Genomic DNA, 25138 nt, shown 5'->3' on the forward strand with positions numbered 1-25138 from the left:
TCTGGAACACATGCACAGATTGGCCTGTACTACTCTCCAACTGCAGGAGCTAGGGGGAGCCGGTATATATGCCTGCGAAGGATTTGCTAAAAAAACATCCTTTTGGCTACTCCCGGCCCAAACGTATTGGCATCCAGCCTTTTATAAAGTAGAATTTCCTACGATACTAGAAACATTTGCTAACTTAGTTGACCTTCTCTTAGTGTAGATACTGATCTTACCCATATCTCTTATGGAGCGGTCCTAAGAGCCTGACCTCTTCAAGATGGCGGTCTGCGTGTGCCATTCTCGGGCTCGCGCACCTCCCCAAGATGGCGGCGCCCGAGGCCTGGCGCGCCCGGAGTTGCTGGTTCTGTGAGGTAGCGGCGGCAACGACCATGGAGGCCACGTCCCGGGAGGCGGCGCCAGCGAAGAGCTCGGCCTCGGGCCCCAGCGCTCCCCCCGCCCTGTTCGAGCTGTGCGGGCGGGCAGTGAGCGCCCATATGGGGGTTCTGGAGAGCGGGGTGTGGGGTAAGTCGCCGAGTGAGGGGCTACCTCCAGCAGCGAGCGGGGGCGGCCCGGCGGCTGGGGGCGCGGGGGGCGAGGCCGAGAGGCCCGGGGCAAGGCCCAGCCCGGGGCACTGGAAGTCAGATTACGGGGTCGGAGCACGAGTTCCCTGACTGACAGGGCTGGACGGAGTGAAGACTGCGCCCAGATGAGCAAGTGGACCCGAACCGCGGCTTGCCGCGGGGGGCGCGGGGGGCGAGGCCAGAAGGCCCGGTGTGGGGCAGAGCTGGCAGGGCCCTAGCGACAGGGGCTGGACCGGCAGGCCGGAGCCGCGGGCTCCGAACTGACACTGGGCAGGGCCGGACTGGACTGAGGAGTCTCGGATGTCGAACCGACGGGCAGGGATGGCCCGGCCGCCCCGGGGCAGGGGCCGAACTTGGCAGGCCCGGCCTGAGGCAGGGAGGCCAGGCCCGGAGCCACCTACACTGACGGCCCAGGGCCTCCGCTGTCGGCGGGCTACCCCTCGGGTAGCGAGACTCCCGAAGCCCAGCTGATGGGCGGGGTGAGCCCGCCGAGAGGAGAGCAGGGGAATGGGTTCGGGGGAGAGGCCGAAAGGCTGGGGGCGCCGGGGCCTGTTTGACGGCCCAAGGGCTGAAGGGAGCGCACCGACGCCCCAGGCTTCCCTGCTCGGTGAGCTGCTGATCCGCCTGCAGCGCCGGCGGCCCGAGGCCCCTTGGATGGGCCGGCGGTGAAGAAGGGTGGAAAGTGAGTGGAGGGCCGGGAGAGGATCGGCAAGCAGGCTCGAACGACCGGGCGGCGGGAAGGGCCCAGGAGGCCTCAGGCGGGGCAGGGGCCCGGGTATCCCCGCAGACGGGCCCCAATGGGATCGGACGTGTCATGGGAAGAGGCCTTGGTCCGAATGGGAGGGAACCGAGGCTGCGGGCCCGAGAGCGGCCCGTACCGAAGGGTTGGACCTGTCGAGGTGGTCCAAACTGAACAGCTGAGGCCAGCGGCCTGCAGCGCCCCGACCAGATGGTCTCAAGAAGGCCCTGCTGTAGGCGTATACCGCGGGCCAGCGGCCTGGCAACTTAGGAGGAGAAAGGGTCCACGGTGTGAAAAAGTAATGGTAGAGAGTTAAAGAGAAAGTTAGGGCCCTCTGAGGCGGGCCTGGCTTCAAGACAGGGAGGCCGTGGGCCCGACAGAATGGTGGTGGAGTAGGGTCAGGCTGAAGTTGGATGAAATAACAGGTCAGGCCAGAAGGTAGGGGAGGAGAGAGGTAACTCCTGGCTTTGGAATGAACAGTGGATGTTACACCAGGAGGCCCCAAGGGTGGTAGTGACATCTTGCCAGAAGGTAGGCCCTGGTCACTTTAAAATTGAGGGTGAGGTTTTGATAAACCATGAGGAGGCTGGTTTGAAGGGTTGAGGCGCAAGAGTACTTTCTAAGGCCTTCCAGGGTGGTCAGGTAGGTCCTTTTGTGCTTTGAGTAGGCTCTCACTGCGGAGCAGGCCCAAGGGCCTTCCTGTAGGTGGGGGGTGGGGGAGAAGAAAGGGGTAAGAAGTTCTCAGGCCCTGTGTGAGTGTAGGAGATTGTGGAGGCCCTGTGCCAAGCTGAGAAGAAGGAGGTCAGGCTGACCCCATGGTGAATGGGAGAAAGGCCTCAGTGGGGCTGAGCAGAGGCTCAGAGAAGTCCTGGAAACATGGAAGCCTGCATCATCCTGGACATTCTGAGATGCTAATCTTGGCTAGAAGAGGAGATAAGTGATATGGAGGCCCCAGCTTGCAGAAAGTAAGCATTTAAAAAAGAAAAAACTATAAGCTAGAAGCAATAGAGCTAGGTGGGGGTGGTCCACACCTTTCAGCCCAGCACTCGGGAGGCAGAGGCAGAGGCAAGTGGATCTCTATGAATTCGAGGCCAGCCTGGTCTACAGTCAGCCAAAGCTATATAGAGAAACCGTCTGGAAAAACAAAACAAACAAAAAGTAGAGAAAGGAACTGTAGAGTTTGTAGATAGAAGAGATGAGAATTGGGTGTGAGAGAGGATAACTAAACAGAGAGGAGCAGAATGGAAAGGAAAAGTGGGAAGCTTTGGAGGAATGTCTTTCCTGTGTCCTCATCATTACTTCATTATTCCTGGTTGAGCCCCAGCCAGGTGGAGAGGAGAGAGGAGAGCCTCTAGTGGGCTAGATCAAGTAAATAGCCACCCAGTGAGAGCTTGGCTCCAGGGAGAACGTTCAGAGGGGCCAAGGAAGAGGCCTGCCAAGCAGGGCCATTTGGAGGGAAGTTGCAGGGTGAGCTAGCACAGTCAGGAAAGGTTTCCTGAAGGTGCGGGCTAGCATTGCTGAGATGGGAAGTAAATAGAGGCAACACAAGAGTGAGTGAAAACAAAATTAAAAACAGAATGGGCCAGTGAGATAATTCAAGCGTGACAACAGAGCTCCTGCAGATTGTCCTCTGACCTCAAATAGCTGCTGTGGCACATCTCTCAAGAGTACAGTGAGAAAAGTTCAGTAGAATAAAGTGTGCTGCCTTAGGTATCAGTATTGAGGTTTGAACTTTATCTTGAATGGATAGTTTCAATAGAGAGCTTTTGAAAGGTTTGAGCAGAGTCATATCATCAGGAAGAGCAAAACACAGAATATAGACACAGGATGGAGAAAGCCGTTCAGATGACAGTGTAATAGCACAGGGAAATAATGCTCTCATTCAACAGGTACAGTGAATATCGTTGAATACCTAATAGATACCAAAGTACAGTAGATTCTTGGATCTCAAGATTCAGTTATTCCTCAAGTAAAGAAAAAAAAAAATACACTGAGGAAGAGCTGTGTGTGCTGGCTCACATCTGTAATCCCAGCACTCAGGAGACTGACACAGAAAGATTGTCTCAAGTTACAGGCCAGCCAGGAATGAGACCCTGTCTTTAAAATCGGAAGGCAGGGAAGAGGCACAGTGCTAGCCAGGCAGTAGTGGTGCACATCTTTAATCCCAGCACTCGAAGGCAGAGGCAGTGTGATCTATATGAGCTCGAGGCCAGCATGATCTACAAAGTGAGTTCCAAGACAGCCAAGACTGTTACACAGAGAAACCCTGTCTCAAAAAAGAAGGGGGTTTGGTAATAGAGTACTCCTTTTACACAGGGGTTCAGTTCCTAGCACCCATGTCAAATTAAAACTGCCTGTAACTTCAACTCCAATGGATCCAACACCTTTTGGCCACTGCAGGCACCTGCACTCACTTGCACATACCTCCATATAGTCACATACATATCCACATAATTTAAAAACAATATTTTTAAAACATAGATCAAGGAATGGAAGCTTTGGTGTACTACAAGATCTTAAGTTTGATAGAATAGAGATGCCGTTGATAGAATAAACATAATAACCGATGTTCACTGACCCCTGAAGAGGGAATAGATAGGTATTGTGTTAAACAAATTACAAACGTGATCTTTAATATCATGAGGTAGTCATTTCTAGCTATTTCCTCTTCACACAATTCCCTCAGTACACATACTCCTATTTTGTTTCATTGAGTCAGGGTTTTGCTATATGGTCCCTGGTTGGCTTGGTACTCATTATATATAGCTCAGGTTAGCTTGAACTTGCAGTAACCCTCCTGCCTCAGCCTCCCAAATGCTGGAATAAGATTTTGACTCAACTTAAGTTCTTCTTAACTTCGCTAGTTCTAAGAGGGAGTATAGTAAAATAAAGGACTTTATATCTAGAGTTGGACAAATCCTGACTCATATAGTTAATTATGTATTGGACAAATTATTTGACCTTTACTTTTTTTTTTTTTTTTTTAAATTAGCACTGCTTTTTGTAATGAGGCCAAGGGGGGAAGAATAAATAAAGGCAACCCAAAAGACTATAATAGGGAAACTTTCATAGTCAGGGCTAGCCTTGAATTCCTGATCCTCCTGCCTCCACTTCCGGAATACAGGGAAAACTGGTTTTTGTTTTTAAGGTATAATGACTTTAGAGAACAAAAGTTATCTTTAGTTTTCATAGGAAGTATGAGTATACTCAAGGCCCAGTGCTTCTTCAATGAGCAAGTCAGTTTGTTGAACTCATCCTTTCCCCTGAATTTCCAGCTGCCTTAAGATAGTAAACTTTGTGTTTTGGTTTTTGTAGCCCTCCCAGGCCCAATACTTCAAAGCATCTTACCTCTGCTCAATATATATTACTTGGAGAGGATTGAGGAAACTGCCCTCAAAAAAGGTAAGTGTCTTTCTTATTCTTTCTCAGTCAGTGGTTGTGAACAAGGCACCTTGATGTTCTTCAGGTAACTTTTACACCTGATACCCAATTAGAACATGCTTTTCAAAAAAGTACCTTAGCATGCACCTTTAATCCCAGCACTCAGGGAGGCAGAGTCAAGTGGATCTGTGAGTTTGAGACCAGCCTGGTCTACAGAATGAGTTCTAGGCCAGCCAGGGCTACATAGTGAGACCTTGTCTCAAAGAACAAAAGTCAAAAAAGCACTTTGATATGGCTAGAGATGGCTCAGTGGTTTAAGAGCACTTGCTGCTCTTGGAAAGAACCTGTGTTTGGATTTTATCACCCACATGGCAGTTCACAACTATTTATATAACTCCAGTTCCAGGGATCCAACATCCTCTTCTGGCCCCTGTGGGCATCAGACGTGTGGTATACAATATACTTGCAGGCAAAACACATACCACATTTAAAAAAACAAAAACTTTTTAAATAAAAAGTACCTTCACATCTATTTTCTTATTTCCTATAGTGTCTTGACACATGTGTACCATCCCTGTTACTCTAAGACACAAACAAGCTATAATTCAAACTTTCGAACATTAGTTTTTCTATTTTATCAAAGTGCTGTTCCTCATTGGATCAATTAACATCTAATATTTATGTAACCTTGATGGGCCAAGCAGTCCTAGGTACTTTACCCAGAGAAATTCATCTATCACTTAATCCTTTTTTAACCTATGAAATAGATATTAATTACATTTTACAGATGAGGAAAACTAAAAATTTAGTTTGCCCATGATCATATAGCTTTAGAGTAGTTTATTAACATTCAAATCTAGATGAACTGTCCTTGGAGTCAGTGCTCTTAACTATTCAGCTAGCTGTGTCGCTCCTCTGAAGCCAGAGAACAATATGAAAGGATGACGTGCTTCGTTCATGGTAGGCAGTGGGCAGCCAACTGTGACGTTTCTTCCTACAGGTCTCTCCACTCAGGCCATCTGGCGCCGACTCTGGGATGAGCTGATGAAAACAAGGCCTTCCAGTTTGGAGGTAAGTTAAGGTACCAGAAGAACTCTAGCTAATCTTGAATAGTGAAAGCAAGTGTAACATACAGACACAAACTAGGAACTATTGGAATACAGAGATTGGATTTGGGAGCTAAGAGCTAATTTGTCACAAGGTTTTGGCTCATTTGACACTTAGCATTGACTTGTTTACCATGACTACAGGGTTCACAGGAAAGAGTGTGATTACAATGGAATGCAGACCCAAGATTCCTTGAATATTTGACAGAGTTGGTGCAGTAGTCAAAACTATCGGAAAAAAAATTAAAATAACAGAAGGAACTAACTCATCTTTGCTAAGTACAGAAATTCAGTTTGCAAGGCCTTGGTACATTCATCTGGCTTAAGAGAAGCTGTATAAAAAGTACTAAGTGGGGGGCGGGGGTCTGGAGAGATAGTCCAACAGTAAAGAGCATTGACCGTTTTTGCAGAACATCCAGGTTCAATTCCCATCACCTACCAGGCACCTCACAGCTGTCTGTAACTCCAGTTCCAGGAGATCCAACACCCTCTTCTGGCCTCATTGAGCACCAGGCGTGCACATGATGCATAGATATATACGTAGGCAAAACACCCATACACATAAAATAAAAATAAAAAGGATTAAGGGCTAGTCAACAATGGTTGAAGCTACTCATTGTGAGTGTATAGAACAAGGGAGAGCACAGCCCTGCCTGGTTCTTCAGTAGTCAGGCTCTCTTTCCCTGGGATATGGAGAAAAAAAATTCAAAGCCACATTATTTGAGTCACCTTTGAAATATGAGATGTTATTTCTGAAAAAGAAACATGAGCTACAGATTAATAAGACTTGAATCTAAAAGAGAATATGTTTTTGCTAATCTAAAGGTGAAACTTTAAGATTATTAGGATAAAGCAAGCTAATTTCGGAATTAATAAACATCCTGTTACTAAGTACTCAAATAGTCTGGATAACAACTTGATATAAAGATGATTAGGGCATATAGGGAACTCAGAATCGTGTGAGAGGAGTTGAACATTTTCTTTCTAGTAAGACTCCTTTTGCCCAAAATCCTGTTCACTAATTCAGATAGAAGTCACTGGAGCTCTTAAACAAATAGACATACTTTCTCCCAGTATTTCATTTGCAGTATGGCCGACCAGCAAGTGATACAAACTTTCTTTACTTAATTAACATCTCAAGCTTCTAGAGATTTATTATTGTTTAGTTTTATTGGTTCAAATTATTTCAGAGATAGGCATAGGCCGAGTGATCTAAGTTACTTAGGCAGAAGTTCTGATTTGGTAAATACCTATTCCAGATGTCTTTTTCTAATTCCTGCTTTAGCACAAAAACAGCCTTCATCTTACCTATAATGTAAAAATAACTGGTGAGGATTTAGATGTAGAGCTCAGTAGTAAGAATGTTTGCCTAGCATGAATAAGATACCAATTTTCATCTCTAGCACTACGAAAAGAACAACAACAACAACAAAAGCCCACCACCAACAAAAGAGCCACTTATTGACTCCTGCATAGTTCTAGGCACTGTGCTAGACACTGTTCATGAAACAAGAGTACTTAAAACTATGTAGTACTGTTGTATATAGAGAGCTGTGTGATGCAATGGATACTTCGAAAACAAAGTAGTAGGGAATGAAGGATCAATTGTTTAGCCATCTGGAAAAATTAGAGCATGTTTTCTTTACATTTAGATAATATATGTAAATTAAAGATGAAATTTTAAAAAGCCAAAGGACAAAACAACTAAAAACAAGTAAGTAGCTTGGTATGTAGTCTCATAATAGAATACCATTTATTAAACAGGTAAAACCAAACGAGGAAATAAGGAGCCTGGGCAGTTAGGTCAGTGACTATTAAATGCCTAGCAAGTGTAAGACTCTATAATCTAGACAGGGAAGGAGATTTGCTTAATCACATAAAATGGCAACACCATGTATATATATGAGTGTATGTATGTATGTATATCTGGAACTGGAGTTGCAGATAGTTGTGAGATGCCATGAATGCTGGGAATTCAACCCAGGTCCTCTGGAAGAACAGCCAGTGCTCTTACCCACTGAACCATCTCTCCAGCCCCAAGATTTTTATTTTTAATTATTATCTTTCCAGCTTCCATAAATGAATTTTAAATGATCAACTGGAAGGCAACATTTGAAACAGCATTTGCAAAACAAAAAGATAAGGAGCTGGAGAGATGGTTCAGCATTTGAGAGCACTTGCTGCTCTTCAGCAGACCCAAGTTCTGTTTCCAGCTCTCGTGTCTGGTTGCTTACCTGTGACTGAAGCTCCAGAAGATCTGATGCCCTCTTCTGGCCTCCACGGATGGGCAGACACACAAACAAAAAAACTTAAGATACAAGCCCAGGGGATTTAGCTCAGTGGTAGAGCGCTTGCCTAGCAAGCCCAAGGCCCTGGGTTCGGTACTTGGCTCTGGAAAAAAAAAAAGATACGCCGGGCTGCGGTGGTGCACGCCTTTAATCCCAGCACTCTGGAGGCAGAGCTAGGCGGATCTTTGTGAGTTCGAGGCCAGCCTGGTCTACAGAGCAAGATCCAGGAAAGGCACAAAGCTACACAGAGAAACCCTGTCTTGAAAAATCAAAAAATAAATAAATAAATAAATAAATTATATATATATATATATATATATATATATATATATATATATATATATATATCCTATGCTGAGATACTTTGCTCAGCCTTGATGAAGGGAGGAGGAGACTGGACCCACCCCAGCTGAATCTACCAGGCTGGGCTGACTCCCCAGGGGAGACCTTGCCTTGGAGGAGGTGGAATGGGAGATAAGGTGGGGGAAAAGGCTGGGGGTGGGAGGAGGGAAGACAGGGGAATCCGTGGCTGATATGTAAAATTAAATTAATTATAAAATAAAAATATTTTAAAAAAATTTAAGATACAGAGAATAAGAAAATTAGGAACAAATAAAATGAACAAAGAGTTGGACACATACAGAAATACAGAAAGTACCAGTAGGGAATGGGAATATAGTGTAGCTGCTAGAATACTTGCCTGGCATATTCAAAGTTCTGGGTTTAGTCTTCAGCACTTTATAAAGCCATGCATGGTAGTACATATAACTATAATTCTAGCACTAGGACTATGGAGGCAGGAAGATCAGGAGTTGGAAATTATCCTTAGCTACATAACACGTTTCAAGGCCAACCTTCCCTTTGTGAGACTGAGACCCTGACTTCAAAAACCTTCAGTGAGCTGGGTGGTGGTGGAGCATGCCTTTAATCCCAGCACTCAGGAGGCAGAGCAGGCAGATGGATCTCTGAGTTTGAGGCCAGCCTGGTCTGCAGAGCAAGTTCTGGGACAGCCAAGGCTACACAAAGAAATCCTGTCTTGAAAAAGAAAAAAAAAAGAAGAAGAAGAAAAGAAAAACCAGTTCAGTAAAAAACGTAATATGTGGGGAAGTAAAATTTTACCTCATGTTTGTAAAGCCCCCCCCCCCCTTTGTTACAAATGTCATTTTTAGGATCACCCAGAGATGTCTGGACCTTGTGCTTTAATGTTTTATTGGTTTTTTTTTTAAAAAAGACTATCACAACATCTCTTTCTTCATTCATCCACTTATTTATCTGGTCCTGAAGATTCTGAAGCCACATACCTGTGTGCATAGGGAAATAGATCACAAGTCCTTTGGCTACCACTCTGGGCAGGGATGAGCCTTATTTTGAGACAAGGTTTCTCAAACTGTGTAACAGTCCTGGCTGTCATGGAACTTGCTTTGTAGACCAGGCTGGCCTTAAACTCACATAGATTCACCTGCCTCTGCCTCCTGAATGCTGGGATTAAAGGCATGGGCCACCACCAGGCATTTATTTATTTACTGAGGCAGGGTCTTCTGTATATCCCTGGATGACTAAGAACTTGCTAAGTAGATCAGGCTGGCTCTACCAAGCTCACATAGATCATCTTGTTTCTGCCTCCCAAGTGCTGCGAGGCTTGTACCAATACACCTGTCACTGTTAAAACTCTTTAGTGGGCAATCTAGTTATGTAAGTCAAGAGCCTTTGAAATGTTTAAATTCTTTGACTAGAAATTCTACTTCTTATACTTACTTCAGTAACAAGTATACTAAAATTGGAGTAATACAGATTAGCATGGATCCTTCATAGACATAAAATCATGAAGCACTGTGGGACAAGGTCTCATTGTGAAGGCCAGACTGATCTCAAACTCACAGAGCTCCATGGGCCTTTGTCCCCTGACTGCTGGTATTAGCGCTACTAGGCCTGTCCTCCGGTGGTGGTTTGTTTGCAATTCTGCTTCTTGGAATTTATAGCATGTAGAAGTTGACATAATCATGAAGATTTATTTCAAGATTTTAAGTTTAATGTCAAAAACTCTAGAAGCAGTTTAAATATTCATAAGGCTAAAGGTTTGGCTTAGAGATAGAGCACTATCTTAGCATGTGCAGAGTCCAGGATCCCATAATAGAGGAGTTGTTAACATCTGTATCTTCAAACAATAAAATCATCCTAAAAATATGTTGTTAGGTATGGGGTGCAAAGCTACATCTTGAAAGAATAAAATAAAAACATTTAAATGTATGGTATAATGCTTAAAATTGTCTCAATGTCATAAAAACAAATATGTAACATTATACACATATTCCAGAGTTAGCCTATACCTGATTTTTGGTTCCAAATCAGTTTTTCTGCCATCAGAAAAACTGCCTTTTTTCCTCTTTCAAGGATTTAGAATAGTCCAGCATTTAACATTGTTCTACAACTTCTAACAGAAATAGTTCATTCTGAACTCCTAGAGATAGGATCGTTTACCTTTATACAAAGAAAGCTGGGGAGCATGGTGTGTACCCAGGCTGACTTCAAGGGATTCATGCTATGAGATTGTCCAAAATACAAATATATCAACAGGACCAGCCTGTAATTTATGCTAGTTCCTGGTGTGCTAAACGTGTTCATGACAGTATCAGGTGTGCTTTGCTAATTGAGCAAAACATCATTGTGAGAGTGAAGACACAGAGTCAGAAAGCCAAATTAAAATGGGGCTTTTGTGGTTGAGAGTACTGGCCTTTCTTCCAGAAGACCCAGGTTCAGTTCCCAGCATGCACATGGTGTCTTAAAAACTGTAACTCTAGTCCCAGAGATCTGATATTCTTTTACTTCCTCAGGCACTGTGCAAAGAAACATAAATGCAGACAAAACACCCATACACATACAAAACAAATGTAGAGAGGGAGAAAAATGGGGATGACAACGAAAGCATACTAGTAATACCTACACTTAAAGAGGTGGAAGTAGGAAGATAAGAAATTCAAAGTCGGGCTGGAGAGATGGCTCAGCGGTTAAGAGTACTGTCTGCTCTTCCAGAGGTCCTGAGTTCAATTCCCAGCAACCACATGGTGGCTCACAACCATCTGTAATGAGATCTGGTGCCCTCTTCTGACATACTGCAGCAAGAACACTGTTTACATAATAAATAAATAAATCTTAAAAAAAAAAAAAAAGAAATTCAAAGTCATTTACAACTAGTAGTTTTGAGGCCAGCCCTGGTAACAAACTATAAGCCCTTTTTCCTCTCTCTGTCTCTGTCTGTCTGTCTCTCTCACACAAGGTTTTTCTGTCCAGGTAGCCCTGGCTGCCTTGGAACCAATTTGTAAACCAGGCTGGCCTTGAACTCAGAGATCCACCTGCCTCTGCCTCCTGAGTCCTGGGATTAAATAAAGGCATGCACCATGCCTAACTACAAACCCTTTCCTTCCCTCCAAACCCCAGAAAAGGTTTCTCTGTGTAGTTTTGGTGCTTGTCCTGGATCTCGCTCTGTAGACCAGGCTGGCCTTGAACTCACAGAGATATGCCTGCCTCTGCCTCCCAAGTGCTGGACTAAAGATGTGTGCCACTACTGCCTGGCCCTACAGACCCTTTCTCACAGCAGCAAAACAAAAATAAAGTTGTATGCGAAATAAAATGAATAATATCTGTGAGTATCTATTGATGCTAACAAGGATGTATTTAGCTTTCCCTCATTTGTATACTTATTTCCACCTCTATTTCCAGTTCATGGGCAGGCCAAGGTGAGAAAAAGTTATTTTAATTAGCAATGCATCATTTCCACTATGCCCATGCAAGAGGGTATTTAATTCAGTTTGTATTGGGCTGTAGTCCACAAAAAGGAGTTACTTAGACTAGATTTCTCAGGTATTTTTCCAACATTGATTTTCTTGCACATAATGTAAAAGGCAGCAGTGGAATAAAATAACTTTTACTTGTGTAAGAATTCGTGAAAAGTAGTTGAGATAACCATTATAATTTTATATATCTAACCTTTACAATGACTCTTGGTAAAGTTGTTATAAATAGGTAGAATGAGGTCTTCCCAAAGGTTATAGTTAGTAGATGGTAGATGTAGCTTGAAGTAACTTGGCTCTGGTATTTGTTTCTATTAGTTGTCTCATGCTGTTCATGCAGTTATCACATTTGAGGTGTTACACTTTCATTAACAAGTCTGAAAGTCCAGCCTTTAGTCATCTCACCTATGTGTTGCTCATGCAGAAAACAGCCACAATAACTTCAATCACAATCTTGTACAGATTTTTCATAGTCATAACTTACCTGTAAAGTTGAAAACTTATGGAAGTTGCTTGCAACTTCTTACTTTGAGACAGGGTCTCATTATATATAGTTCTGGCTAGCCTGAAACTCGAGATTTGCCTGTCTCTGTCTCCCTAGTGTTGGGATTAAAGCCATATGCCACCATGCCCAGCTTCACAATTTCCAGGACTATGCATATTAAACTATATTGGTACATGCCTGTAATCCCAGGATGCTGAAGCAGAATTGAGATAAGCTTGAGCTACATAGAAAGATCTTGTCCTAAAAACAAAAAGCTGAATGTGGGCCAACAAATGTGTAGGGAAAGTGCTAGTGAGTGTCTGAAGGACTCAAGAACATCCTTTGCTATCACTCAAAACTAAGCAGAGTGTAGAGGAATGGTCAGTCTTAAAAGTGTTGTACGAGGGCACCTGTTGATTTTTTTTTCCCCCCAGAGGACACAAGTTCAGTTCTTAACATCCATATTGTGGCTCTTCCTGACTCTTCAAACCAGGCTAGTGTGAGGTGTACAGATAACACACAAGCAAAATACCCATACACATAAAAGTTAGAAATGTGTTGTCTAACATGCACAAGGCCTTGGGGGTTCAGTGCTTAGTTGGCATTCTAAGGTAGAGGAAAGAGAGGTTTGGTTCCCAGCTAAGTTTTCCTGCTTCCCCAGTGTCCTTATGCAGGTGAACAAGACATGTAGGTTGACTCAAGCATGAGATCACTCTTAAATATTACCACTGCAGGCAGAAACTAGGACAAGAAGGCCAGACTTTTGCCTGAGGATACTAGGGGCTGGATACCTCCTGATTGGAATTGAGGGTGTTGCTCTGGTAGGGAAGATTGAGATGGGTAGGTTAAGGATCAAAGAGAAGCGTTTTGTTGTGTTGCCTGCCCATCCTGACTAATAATCAGCTGCTGTGGCAGTAACACTTTCTTTTAAAGCATCTTCATCTTATTTGATTCATGTAACAGTCTTCTCCATAAGGCAGGTGATAGATTCTCTACACCTTAGAGGAGAGAGTTCAAGTGTGCAAATGAAAATTGGAGCCTGCACTGAAGCCAGCAGACCAATTAATACACCTTAGGAAAGGATAGTAGGGCCTTGAGCTGGGTGTGGTGGTACATACCTGTAGTTCCAGCACTCAGAAGAGGCAGTAGGAGCAATACAAGGTCATGAGACCCTGTCTACAAAACGAACTTTCCAAAGCTTGCAGGATTCTTCAGAGTAAAGTTACTTGCCTGACACCCCTGGCAACCTGACTTACAGCTCCAGAACCTACATAAAGTTGAAAGTGACCTCTGAAGTTGTCCTCTGACCCCCCTACGCACACACACAGCACATGGACTTTCCCCTCCCCACAACCCTAAAACTTCTAACCAGAAAAGAAGCAGTAAACTCTGATGCTTAGTGTCTTTCGGAGTGAGGTAGCCCTTCCTAATCTTTGGTGAACGTTAGAATCATTTAGGGGAACGGTTTTAAAAATAAATATGTTTGAAGCCAGGCAGTGGTGACTCACACCTTTAATCCTAGCATTTGGGGGGTGAGGGGTAGGCAGAACTCTTGAGTTCGAGGCCAGCCTGGGCTAGAGTGAGTTCCAGGAAAGGCTCCAAAGCTACACAGAGAAACAGTGTCTCAAAAAAACAAAAATAAAGAAACAAATAAGGATGTTTGGACCTTGTTTCAGATGTCACTAGCAGACTCACCAAGTCTGGGAAGCTGTCTGACATGCATTTGGGGAAGAGAACAACTCCATAGGAAATTCCGATGTGCACCAAATATTGAAAATCTGTTCCCATCAGTTTTTAATATATCAAAATAGTCTGATGAAGTCCCACTCCCATCAAATAACCTACCTTGGAGAAAACAACCCTAAGAAGTGATTCCTATACCCAGAAATGTCTGATCTTGCTGACACAGGCAGAAACTAAATGCCATGGGGCATGCCATTATCTCAAGGCTTGATAGTTGGTGTATCTCTAACAAGCAACAGCCTCAAGGGATGTTAGCAAGTTCTTTGGGAAACTGAGTTACCAGTGGAGAACATTCCTGACAGATGTTTCAAAGGACATGTGTAAGAAAGGCTTGGGTGGCTGGGCAGCAATGGTACATGCCTTTAATACCAGTACATGGGAGGCAGAGCCAGGCTGAGCTCTGTGGGTTTGAGGCCAGCCTGATCTACAGATCGAGATCCAGGACAGGCACTGAAACTACACAGAGAAACCCTGTCTTGGGGGAAAAAAAAAAAGAAAGGAAGAAAGGCTTGGGCTAGGCAGATGGATTTAGCCAGGGGAAAATATTCATGTGAAGAAAGCTTCAGGTTAGCAGAACTCTTGTAGAAAGTAGGTGAGCTCTGCTGTCAGCCTGGAAAACTTTAATTTCTAGATAGTAGGAAAACATTGATTTATCATCCTGCAAAGTAATTTGGAAAATGAACCATCAAGAAGTTAAGTGGTTAGGCATGAGATGATCAGGACTGAACACAGCTGGTTTGCTAAAAAAATAAGTTGAGATGAAGCTCTAGAATCAAATGTTCAAGACTTTAAAGGAGTATTACTTAGTTGTAAGACATTATAGAAAAAGGAGATAGCTTAGCAGGTAGAAGTCCTTGATGCACAAGTGTTCAGGAATGGAGTTGGACTCCCCAGTGCCCATGTAAATGCTGAGTGGGCATGGTACTTTCCTATAATCCCAACCTAGAAGCAGGGTTCCCAAACTATGCTTGCTAAACTGGTCAAATCAGCTCTGGGTTGAAGTGAGATCCTACCTTAACAAAGTGAAGGAAAGCATCAAAGACATCCAGTATCAACTTTTTGCAGCCACAAGAATGTATACACACACACACACACACACACACACACACACACACACACACGGACACACACACGGACACACACACGGACATGTATGTTCCTCAGAACCAGATTTCTTGGGTCCAAGTCTTGATTATCACTTACCTGTACAGTAACCAGTGACAATTTATGTACTTCTCTCTCTAGGTTTAGGTTCTTATTTTAGCTAGGGAAGGTCAGCAATACAGCAATTGATTGTCCTATGCAGGTCCCTGGGTTTGATCCCCAGCACTCAAAAGATTGTGATTTCAAGTGGGTCCATTGGCCTAACATGACCTCCTAAAAAAGGCTCACAGCCACCTGCAGCTCCAACTCCAGGGGATCCAATACGCTCTTTGGACCTCTATACTCATGCCCACATGTGTGTACACATTAGATAGTAATGTCCTAAAGCATGTTTCAGAAATCACCATTTATTATGCATGCAACTAAAAAAACCTGTTAGGCTTGGGGAATAGCTCAATCAGTAAAGTGCCTTGCAAGCATAAAAGTCTGATCCCAAAAACCCCCTTAAAAGGGGTCTGACTCAGTGAGTAATATGCTGATGGCCTATTTGGATCCCCAGAACCTATATAAAAGCCAGACAACATAGTTATTTGTAATCCCAGTGCATACCCCCATACTGGTAGACGTGAGAATTACTAGCTCACAGGACCCCTAGCCTGACAACAAACACTAAGAGCATCTTCCTTGAACATCAAGTCATTTGGCCTCAATGTGCATGAATACATAAAAGCTAGGTATAGTGGTGCTTCAAAAAAAAAAAAAAAAAAAAGTTTTACTTGCATGTATGTAACCACATGAGCCAGGGATGTTGGATACCCTGAAACAGGAGTTACAGTTGGCTGTGAGCCATCATGTGGGTATTGGGAACTGAACCTGGGTCCTCTGCCAAGAGCAGCTAAATGCTCCTAACCTAACCGCTGAGCCATCCCTATAGCCCCCCCCCCCCCATACACACACACACAACTTTTTTTTTAACATTGTTTCTCTACATAGTGTTGGCTGTCCTGTAGTTATGTAGACCAGACCTGCTTCTGCCTCACAAGTGCTGGGATTAAAGGCATTCACCCACCACACCAGTTCCATTGGTGTATACTTTTAATCCCAGTGCTGGGGAGGAAACAGATTCCTTGAGCTTGATGGCCTGGCATCCTAACCTACTTGGCGAGTCTCAACCCAAGAGCATCTTACCAAAAGAAGGTAGACAACAGCACCTGAGGAATAATGCTGAAGTACAACCTCTGGCTTCTCAATACCTGTACATACAGGCATACACAAAAATTATTTGTCAGACAAGGAGCACTAGACATTTGCCTACAGAAAGAACTAATATGTTCCTTCATGTTCGTGTCCCTTGCTTATTTGATTTGTATAATTTACTTTGACTGCCTAGCTCAATGAGTGCTCAGAAAGTACTTGTTACTAGAAAGAAACCAAGAGGGCATTGGACAAATGTCTGGTGTTTTCTTTGCTTTTAGAGTGTGACTTGCTGGCGAGCCAAGTTTATGGAAGCCTTCTTTTCCCATGTTCTACGTGGAACCATTGATGTGTCTTCTGATAAGCGACTTTGTGATCAACGTTTCTCACCTCTCCTGCACAGCTCCCGTCATGTTCGACAGCTCACCATCTGCAATATGCTGCAGGGAGCAACTGAGCTAGTTGCTGAGCCAAACCGCAGGGTTCTAGAGACCCTGGCAAGTTCTCTGCATACCCTCAAGTTCCGCCACCTGCTGTTCTCTGATGTGGCCGCTCAGCAGTCACTACGACAGCTGTTGCATCAGCTCATTCATCATGGAGCTGTTAGCCAAGTGTCGCTATACTCTTGGCCTGTGCCTGAGTCAGCCCTTTTCATCCTCATCCTCACTATGAGTGCTGGCTTTTGGCAGCCAGGCCCTGGTAGCTTGCCTTGCCGCCTCTGTGGTGAAGCCTCCCGAGGCCGGGCCCCATCCCGAGATGAAGGCTCCGGATTGCTAGGCTCACGCCGGCCTCGGCGGGATGCAGCAGAGCGATGTGCTGCAGCACTAATGGCCACCCGGCGGAAGAGTGAAGTCAAGCAGATGCCCAGGGCTGTACCTACCACTCGTGTAACACGCCGCAGCACACAAGAAAGCCTGGCGATCGGCGGGACAGACTCTAAGAGGGAGTTGTACCCTCCAGCCACCTCTTATGAGGCTTCTGGCACCAAGCAGCCATCCTCTGCCCCAGCTGCCACCTCCTCTGCCTCCTCTTCTACATCATCCAAACGGGCTCCAGCTAGCTCAGCCTCTCAGCCTAAGCCCTTAAAGCGATTTAAACGAGCTACAGGGAAGAAGGGCGCCCGCACCCGTCAGGGGTCTGGTGCAGAGTCTGAAGACCTGTATGACTTTGTTTTTATTGTGGCTGGTGAGAAAGAGGATGGTGAAGAGATGGAGATTGGGGAAGTAGCTTGTGGAGCTCTGGATGGATCAGATCCCAGCTGTTTGGGGCTCCCAGCACTGGAGGCATCCCAGCGATTCCGCAGCATTTCCACCTTGGAGCTGTTCACAGTTCCACTCTCCACAGAGGCAGCTCTGACACTGTGCCACCTGCTGAGCTCCTGGGTATCACTGGAGAGCCTTACACTTTCCTACAATGGTGAGCACCTGAAGGAACCAGTCTGGGCTTGGATCTCTCAGCAGCTCTGTGCCTAATCCAGGGTGGGGAGTATGATCAGGGAGGTGGAGATACGTTCACAGAGGCAAGAGGTAAACTCAAAAAACATTGGCACACTGTTAATGTTAGAGAAAGGTTTCTAGAGGGGCTGAGATATCAGCTGGATACAGGGGGCAATCCAGACCCAGCCAGGGCTCTGAATTTATATCACACCAGTCATATCAAAGCAACTACCCAAGTTTTAAAAGAGGGCAAAAAACAGAACAGCAAACCTACAAGACGGTCTTCTGTCCTCATCCACTTGATCATACACTGTCAGCAAAATGTACAATCTGGCTGAAACTACCCAAGTAAGCACTACTACAGAAAACATACAGATGTACCATTCATGGCCATCTGCCTCCTAATACTCTTCATTTTATCTGCAACATCAACTCCCATTCGAATCTGCCAGTTTCAAAGTCTCCTTTATTTAGTAAATGACTGCACCAAGAAAATAATGTCATACATGAATTCCTTCAACTAGCCTACTTCTGAGTTAATCTTTTTCTTCTTCACATCAATGAGAAGCTAACTAATTCCCCACACTCTAATACTAATTTTTTAACATCAACTTAAGATAACAGTTTACTTGCCCAGAATAACTCTGCTTAGTAAACTGTAGAGCCAGTCAGTATTCAAGCCCAGAGTAAGTTGAGTTTAAATTCCAGTCTCTAAAACCACTATACTACTTGCCTTCTCTCTACTGCTTCTCTTACTACCCAAACATTAAATCAAGTCTCCACCAACATCCATTTCCCTTTCTTCTCCAGATATAGTCGTCTTTACTGCTCCACTCAGGCTCACTTATGCCTTCACCAGTGCACAGAGGAGAGTGTAGATCACCGAGGTCCTTCTTACTACATTTCACACGCACTTTTCCCATCCTCATAATTACATTCACTATTTCTTCCAGAGCCGGGTGTGGTAGTGCACACATTTAATCCCAATACTTGGGAGGCTGAGGTAGATGGATCTGTGAATTTGAGGCCATTTTGTGGTCCCACTTTATCACCTTTTCTAGACAATTACATCTATTCCTGTAGCTTCGATGGCCACTGATCCTAAGACCCTCCCCACTTCCCTTGGCTGAAGACATTAGCCCTATCTTTTTCCTGAATACCTAGATCTGTTTATTTAGCTTACTACTAGAAGTCACCCTTCCAACTCATTTCCAACTTGGATACACTATCACTATACTGACCCCCCTCCTCTCAAAGGCATCACAACTTGATTCAGTTGCCCAAAGAAACCAAGATTCTGTCTCTTCCAATATTTAGTTTCTAGGCCCTACTTTTATATTTTCCAAATCCATTTATATCTGTGTCCTTAATTCGGGCTATTATTACTCTGTTGACTTAATTCCAGCAGTCCTACATACAACTCATTGTTTGCACCACACAAATATTCTTTTAAACATGTAGTTTGATCCTTTTGTTTATTCAGAGCCTTTTACAGGCTAAGCATGGTGGTACTCGGAAAGTAGAGGCAGGAAGATCTAGAGTTAAGTCCAGCATTGTCAACATATTTAGTTTGGAGAAACATGAGACACACACACACCTGGCCTTCCTACATAAACTAGGCTGCCCTCACACACGCCTGTCTCGGTCTCCCACACAGGATTACAGACATGTGCTCCCATGCCTCCTGATTTGATAGAACTGTTCATGTGCACTCGTGCTTGCTGCTTCAGGCTTTATTCACCATGTATTCCCGTTTAGAACCTGTGGCTCGGTCTTCGGAGAGCTCTGACCGTCGTTTTTCGTTGGTTTTCCCAATTTCCTTTATAGTCTTTAAATCTGAATTGGGAGCCAGGTAGTAGTGGTGCACGCCTTTAATCCCCAACACTGGGGAGGCAGACCTCTGAGTTGGAGGACAGCCAGGGCTACACAGAAAAACCCTGTCTTGAAAAGCAAAAACAACAAAAAATAATAATCTGAATTGGGAAGCCAGATTTTTCAGTATACATCTTTTCACATATCAATTGTACCCTTGTGTCCTTGATTCCTGTTACATTTTTTATCAGCTATATGGGCAAGGACACTGTGCTCCTTGTGTCTAGGGAAGGCAAAAAATGTTGATAGTTGGATGAGCTGGGCAGTAGTGGTGCATGTCTTTAACACTAGCACTTGGGAGGCAGAGGCAGGTGGATCTCTGTGAGTTCCAGGACAGCCAGGGTTACAAAGAGCTGTCTTGGGGTGGGGTGGGGGATTAGTTGGATGAATAAATGAACATTAGCTTACACAATCCAAAGAATAGTACTTGGTTCCTAGGAGTTACCCTTTGAGATTCTTTGTATTAATTCTGTGGGAAATGGTTCTCTTGTTTCTTTCCTATTATATCAAACTCAAGGACTCACACACATTAAGCACATGCTCTACCACTGATCTAATATTCATCCAGTCTGTAATTTTTTTTTCTGCCATTCTTTCCACCTACAATATACTGGGATGAATCAGCATTACTTCTCAGTTTACAAGTACACTCCATGACCTATAAGATCAAGCTCTCTACAGTTTAGTTTTCAAGACTTCCCCAAATGCTGGCCCCAGTACATGACTCTAAGAGCTATGTCCTGAGATACTTCCCACTCAAGAGTTAATATCTCCTAGATAGTACCCACTTATCTAAAATTCCCTTTAAGGCCATGCATCTTTAGGAAACTACTTAGAAACTATATGTAGATACCTGTGTAGCTCTCTGGGTCTACAATTACTAGCATAACCACATCCTATCTTATTTAGGATTTCCCCTGACGACGCTAGAGTACAAAGCCCCTACAACAGATAGCAATTTGCTAGTTACCTGAGGAAAAGGAGAGAATGGTTGAGTAATTGATATAAATTTCAAACATGATCACAGCCAGGTGTGGTGGTGCACACCCACGACCCCAGCCTTGGAGAAACAGGCAGGAAGTGTAAGGTCTGAAGCCTTATCTCAAAACTAAAAATCTGATAATCTGATCCAAAGCTCAAGACTTAGTAGTAATCAATAGAAATATAGAACGTTTCACTGAGTATTACTTCTGCTTATATTTCCCACATCTGTAAGTAATTTAATCTTTTTTGCCATAGGCCTGGGCTCTAATATCTTCCGCCTGCTGGACAGCCTGAGGGCCCTGTCAGGCCAGGCTGGATGCCGCCTCCGTGCCCTGCATCTCAGTGACCTATTCTCACCACTGCCCATCCTGGAGTTGACTCGCGCCATTGTGCGAGCCCTTCCCCTGCTGCGGGTCCTGTCTATTCGTGTTGATCACCCTAGCCAGAGGGACAACCCTGCTGTGCCGGAGAATGCTGGGCCCCCTAGCCACATAGCTGGGGATGAGGAAATACCAGGTAAAGCCGTGTGTATGCACATACACATCTCCAGTGATATGTACACTTGTCTTTGGGAAGAGATAGGGAACTTCAACTGTAGATTATTCTACTCAGTCCTGCTGTTATTGTCATGTTTGTCCTTTACAAGCTGCCGTTCTTTAAAATAACCTGTTGAGACAGATCTTGGGACTGCTGTGAACATGACCAAGACAGATGTCTCCAGAAAGGGGATCTAAACAGATAATTTTTAAAATAGATTCAGTGGCCCTGCTTTATGTTTCTATTTCCTATTATGTCTCCTCTTGCAGCACTATGCATTTGCTATCTGTGTGTGTGTGTGTACATGTGTACATGTATGTGGAGGCCACAGGTTGACATTGGGTGTCTTTCTCTATCCCTTCTCCACCTCTTAAGAATTTTGTTGTTATTATGTGTGTGTTTATATGCATGTATCACTGTGGAAATTGGGACAGCTGTGTGTGTGTGTGTGTTTATAGAAATCAGGGAACAACCAAAAAAATAAATAAAATTTTAAAAAGGCAGGTTGTGGTGGCGCACGCCTTTAATCCCAGCACTGAGGAGGCAGAGGCAGATGGATCCCTGTGACTTCAAAGCCAGCCTGGTCTATAGATCGAGTTCCAGGACAGCCAGGCAGTCTCTACTTCTCCAGTGCTGGCATTTGGGGTGTGGGCCATCACAGACCTGCCATTTACATAGGTTCTAGGGATCCAAACTCAGGTTTTCACACTTAACACCTGCACCATCTACCTACCCCTGCATACTTTGCCTGAGTGCAAAGACAAGATTTTATATTTAATGGTCCATTTCTAGAACTCGGCATAAAGCCTGACACATAGCAGGATAAGTAGATAAACAAACCACTTTTCTAATGAGTGTACTGTATGTAGAAGTAGAGGGCCAGTGGCTCTGCATAGAAAAGCACTTGCTATCAGACCTGAAAACCCAGTGTGATCCCTGGAACCCACATGGTAGAATAAACACCTGCAAGTTTTTTCTTGACCTCCCAGTAGTGGTACACATATAAAATACATACCTTGTTTTTGTGAGACAGTTTCTCTGTGTAGCCCTGGTTGTCCTGAATTAAAATCATGCACCATTGCCACCCTACATATGTATTTTTAAGTGAAGTACAGACTGATTGGAATTTCCTTTTCCTATCACATATAGACAACTGCCTAGAGCAATTGGAGATGGGATTTCCACGGGGAGCTCAGCCAGCGCCACTGCTCTGCTCTGTTCTGAAGGCCTCAGGTTCTCTACAGCAGTTGTCGCTGGACAGTACCACCTTTGCCTCTCCCCAGGATTTTGGGCTTGTGTTGCAAACTCTCAAAGGTAGGAAGAGTAAAGGAGAGTACGTAGGACCTACCATTGTTCCCGGGAAACTAAGCCTCACTGCTCATGGCTTCTGCCTCCTATCCAGAGTACAACCCTTCTCTGAAGAGGCTGAGCTTCCATGACATGAATCTTGCAGACTGTCAGAGTGAGGTGCTCTTTTTGCTACAGAATCTGACCCTTCAAGGTAAGCTCCTAATCCAGAACCTGAGCATTCCTGTGTCCTCACTGTAGCTCGCTACTTCCTCAGTATGCAAACCCCTGTTCTTCCCCTAGTCATAATATTGTCCTTGACTATAAGTATATAGAACCTGTGTAACCTTCCTTCTAATGTCCCGAATTCAGTTCCTCTTCAAACATGGGCATTTACCCAATTTTTAGTACCTCACTTTGCTTTGTTTTGTAAGGGCTGGCAGATATGGTGATAGCACCCTGGGTGGGTTCAATTTTTAAAAAACAAAATGAGATAGTGGAGAGAGGGTGGGGCAGTGGTGGCACACACCTTTAATCCCAGCAGAGGCAGGATGTCTGAGTTCAAGGCAAGTTCAAGGCAAGTTCAAGGCCAGCCCAGTCCTCAAAGAGAGTTCCAGGACAGCCAAAGCAGTTACACAGAGAAACTCTATCTCAAAAACCAAAACAACAGAAAAATAGTGGAGAGAAATGTGCTACTGTGGCATGTTGCCTTCAGGTATTCACCTCTTTAATCTCCACCCCTGTAAAGGGGATCAGTGGCTAGAGAGAAAGGAGAAAGTGGATAAAAAAAAATGCCCATGCAGAGATGCACCTCCCAGTAAACATTTAGGCTCAGTATCTTATTTGAATTGAGTTCCAACACTGCTTGGGGCTTTACAGATTCTTCTTCTTTGTCCGGTCTGTATAAAATGTTCACACACCTTGGGCAGGAGGGACAGCACTAGCCCTACTTCTCATCCCAATGTTCTTTTTGCACTTGACAGAGATTACCTTCTCCTTCTGCCGTCTGTTTGAGAAGCGCCCAGCCCAGTTTCTTCCTGAGATGGTTGCTGCTATGAAGGGCAACTCTACACTGAAGGGCCTTCGACTACCAGGGAACCGCCTGGGTGGGAACCAGACCCTGGAGAGGGAGGGAGGAAGGAACCAGGCTTTTGACTATACACTTTTGGGGTAAAGGTATTGACTACTCCACTGAGAAGGCTGTAGTAGCAATATAAGTATTTGAGTACTAGGTCTTCAGAACTGCTACGACTAGGGTTTTCCCAAGATGGAGCTGGGATAGGATAGATACCCTTGTTCCCCTCCTCTTGGATGGAGGTAATGAGTATCCTCCTCCCTCTCTCCAGGGAATGCTGGCCTGTTGGCCCTAGCTGATGTCTTCTCAGAGGATTCTTCCTCTTCTCTCTGTCAGCTGGATATCAGGTATTGCTAGGGACTGGGGAGAGAAGGGATGGGAGAAAGGGATATATACAAAAGCCTAATTGCTTCCTGGATATCTAATCCATCTCATCCCTGCCAGTTCCAACTGCATCAAGCCAGATGGGCTTCTGGAATTTGCCAAGCGACTGGAGCGCTGGGGCCGTGGAGCCTTTGGTCACCTACGCCTCTTCCAGAACTGGCTGGACCAGGATGCAGTCACAGCAAGGGAAGCAATCCGGCGACTCCGGGCTACCTGCCATGTGGTTAGCGACTCATGGGACTCATCCCAGGCCTTTGCAGATTATGTCAGCACCATGTGATGGGGCCCATACCTCACAGGCCCACCCTCAGTACCATCAGCTTGCAGGGGCTGAGGCATGGGCTGCCCAGAATCCCCAACCACTGATTCTGTCATTCTCCTTCTGCCACTTTGTCTGGTTTTTTGTTTGTTTGGTTTTGTTTTTTTGGGTTTTTTTTCCCCCATCTTCCCTTGCACTGAGGTCTTGGAGGCCCTGATGAGGCCCAGCAAAGGCATTCCCACAGCTAAATTCAGAGGCTAAAGCCACTTACTTAGTACCCTGGGAACCCCAGGCCAGGAGGTCATTATCTTCACTGAGGAAAGCCTCCTACCCCTGCCCTAGGGTTACCTGCCTCCTTCCTCAAGCAGGCACTCAGCCTTTAGAGAAGCATAGGAATGCCCACCACCAGGCCTCCTCATGGGCTTACCAATCTATTCCTGGGCCTCAGTCCCTTTTCATGCCTTTATTCCTTTTTTTTTTTTTTTTTTTTTTTTTTTTTTTTTTAAGCCAAAAAAGTTTTTCTTATAAAATAAATTTTGGGCAAACATCATATAGCCCTCCTTGATGATTTTCTCCCAGGAAACAGAACTGAGCAGAGCCTCATGAGGCAAAGAACCCCCTTCCCAGTATCCTTCCTCTAACCACTACATCCAGACCAGCTGGTTATCAGTGGAGACCCCGCTGCTCCTCATGAGAACGCTGGTGGAAGACGAAGGTGATGGCTGTAGATGAAGCATCCCAGGCAGCCTGGAGTACCTCATCCTGGAGCCCCCGTTTATCTGTGCTATGGTTCCACTGAGCCAGATCTGAAGTGCAGTCAGAACCGTCAGGGGGTGGCCAGACCTGGCGGCTGTTTACACAACGGCGGCAATGCAGCCTGGGGTTAGAGGACAGAGCTGTGGTCACTA

At 44.8% G+C, this 25138-nt stretch overlaps 2 protein-coding genes across 6 annotated transcripts in view; one reads left to right on the top strand and one right to left on the bottom strand.

The window, feature by feature from the left end:
* Positions 1–193: 193 nt before the first annotated feature.
* Lrrc41 (leucine rich repeat containing 41) lies at positions 194–24846 on the top strand. 3 transcript variants are annotated; one of them, XM_036177979.1, is made up of 10 exons: positions 194–510; positions 4624–4710; positions 5690–5760; positions 16678–17812; positions 20944–21204; positions 22375–22539; positions 22628–22726; positions 23496–23618; positions 23859–23934; positions 24032–24846. In XM_036177979.1, exons 1-10 carry the CDS (start codon positions 312–314, stop codon positions 24249–24251), a joined length of 2436 nt encoding a protein of 811 aa, XP_036033872.1. In that variant the 5' UTR covers positions 194–311; the 3' UTR covers positions 24252–24846. The 3 variants fall into 3 exon arrangements, with proteins under 3 accessions (XP_036033872.1, XP_036033873.1, XP_036033874.1); XM_036177980.1 differs by lacking the exon at positions 194–510 and adding an exon at positions 600–1251 and having other exon boundaries at positions 24032–24692; XM_036177981.1 differs by lacking the exon at positions 194–510 and adding an exon at positions 1262–2273 and having other exon boundaries at positions 24032–24692.
* Rad54l (RAD54 like) overlaps positions 24681–25138 on the bottom strand; it is a 36351-nt gene continuing 35893 nt past the window's right edge. For all 3 annotated transcript variants that reach the window (XM_036177984.1, XM_036177983.1, XM_036177982.1), the window contains one exon: positions 24681–25107. In XM_036177984.1, coding sequence (XP_036033877.1) covers positions 24897–25107 — 211 coding nt within the window. In that variant the 3' untranslated portion in view covers positions 24681–24896. The remainder of the gene's footprint in view (positions 25108–25138) is intronic.

The sequence above is a fragment of the Onychomys torridus genome, chromosome 2 (genome assembly GCF_903995425.1).
Source record: "Onychomys torridus chromosome 2, mOncTor1.1, whole genome shotgun sequence".
Classification (NCBI taxonomy): Eukaryota; Metazoa; Chordata; class Mammalia; order Rodentia; family Cricetidae; genus Onychomys; species Onychomys torridus.

Coding starts and splice junctions, on each gene's coding strand:
- Lrrc41 (XM_036177979.1), top strand. CDS start 312: ATGGCGGCGCCCGAGGCCTGGCGCGCCCGGAGTTGCTGGTTCTGTGAG. Junction 5,761..16,677: donor CAAGGCCTTCCAGTTTGGAG/GTAAGTTAAGGT, acceptor CTTTGCTTTTAG/AGTGTGACTTGCTGGCGAGC. Junction 22,540..22,627: donor TGTGTTGCAAACTCTCAAAG/GTAGGAAGAGTA, acceptor CCTCCTATCCAG/AGTACAACCCTTCTCTGAAG.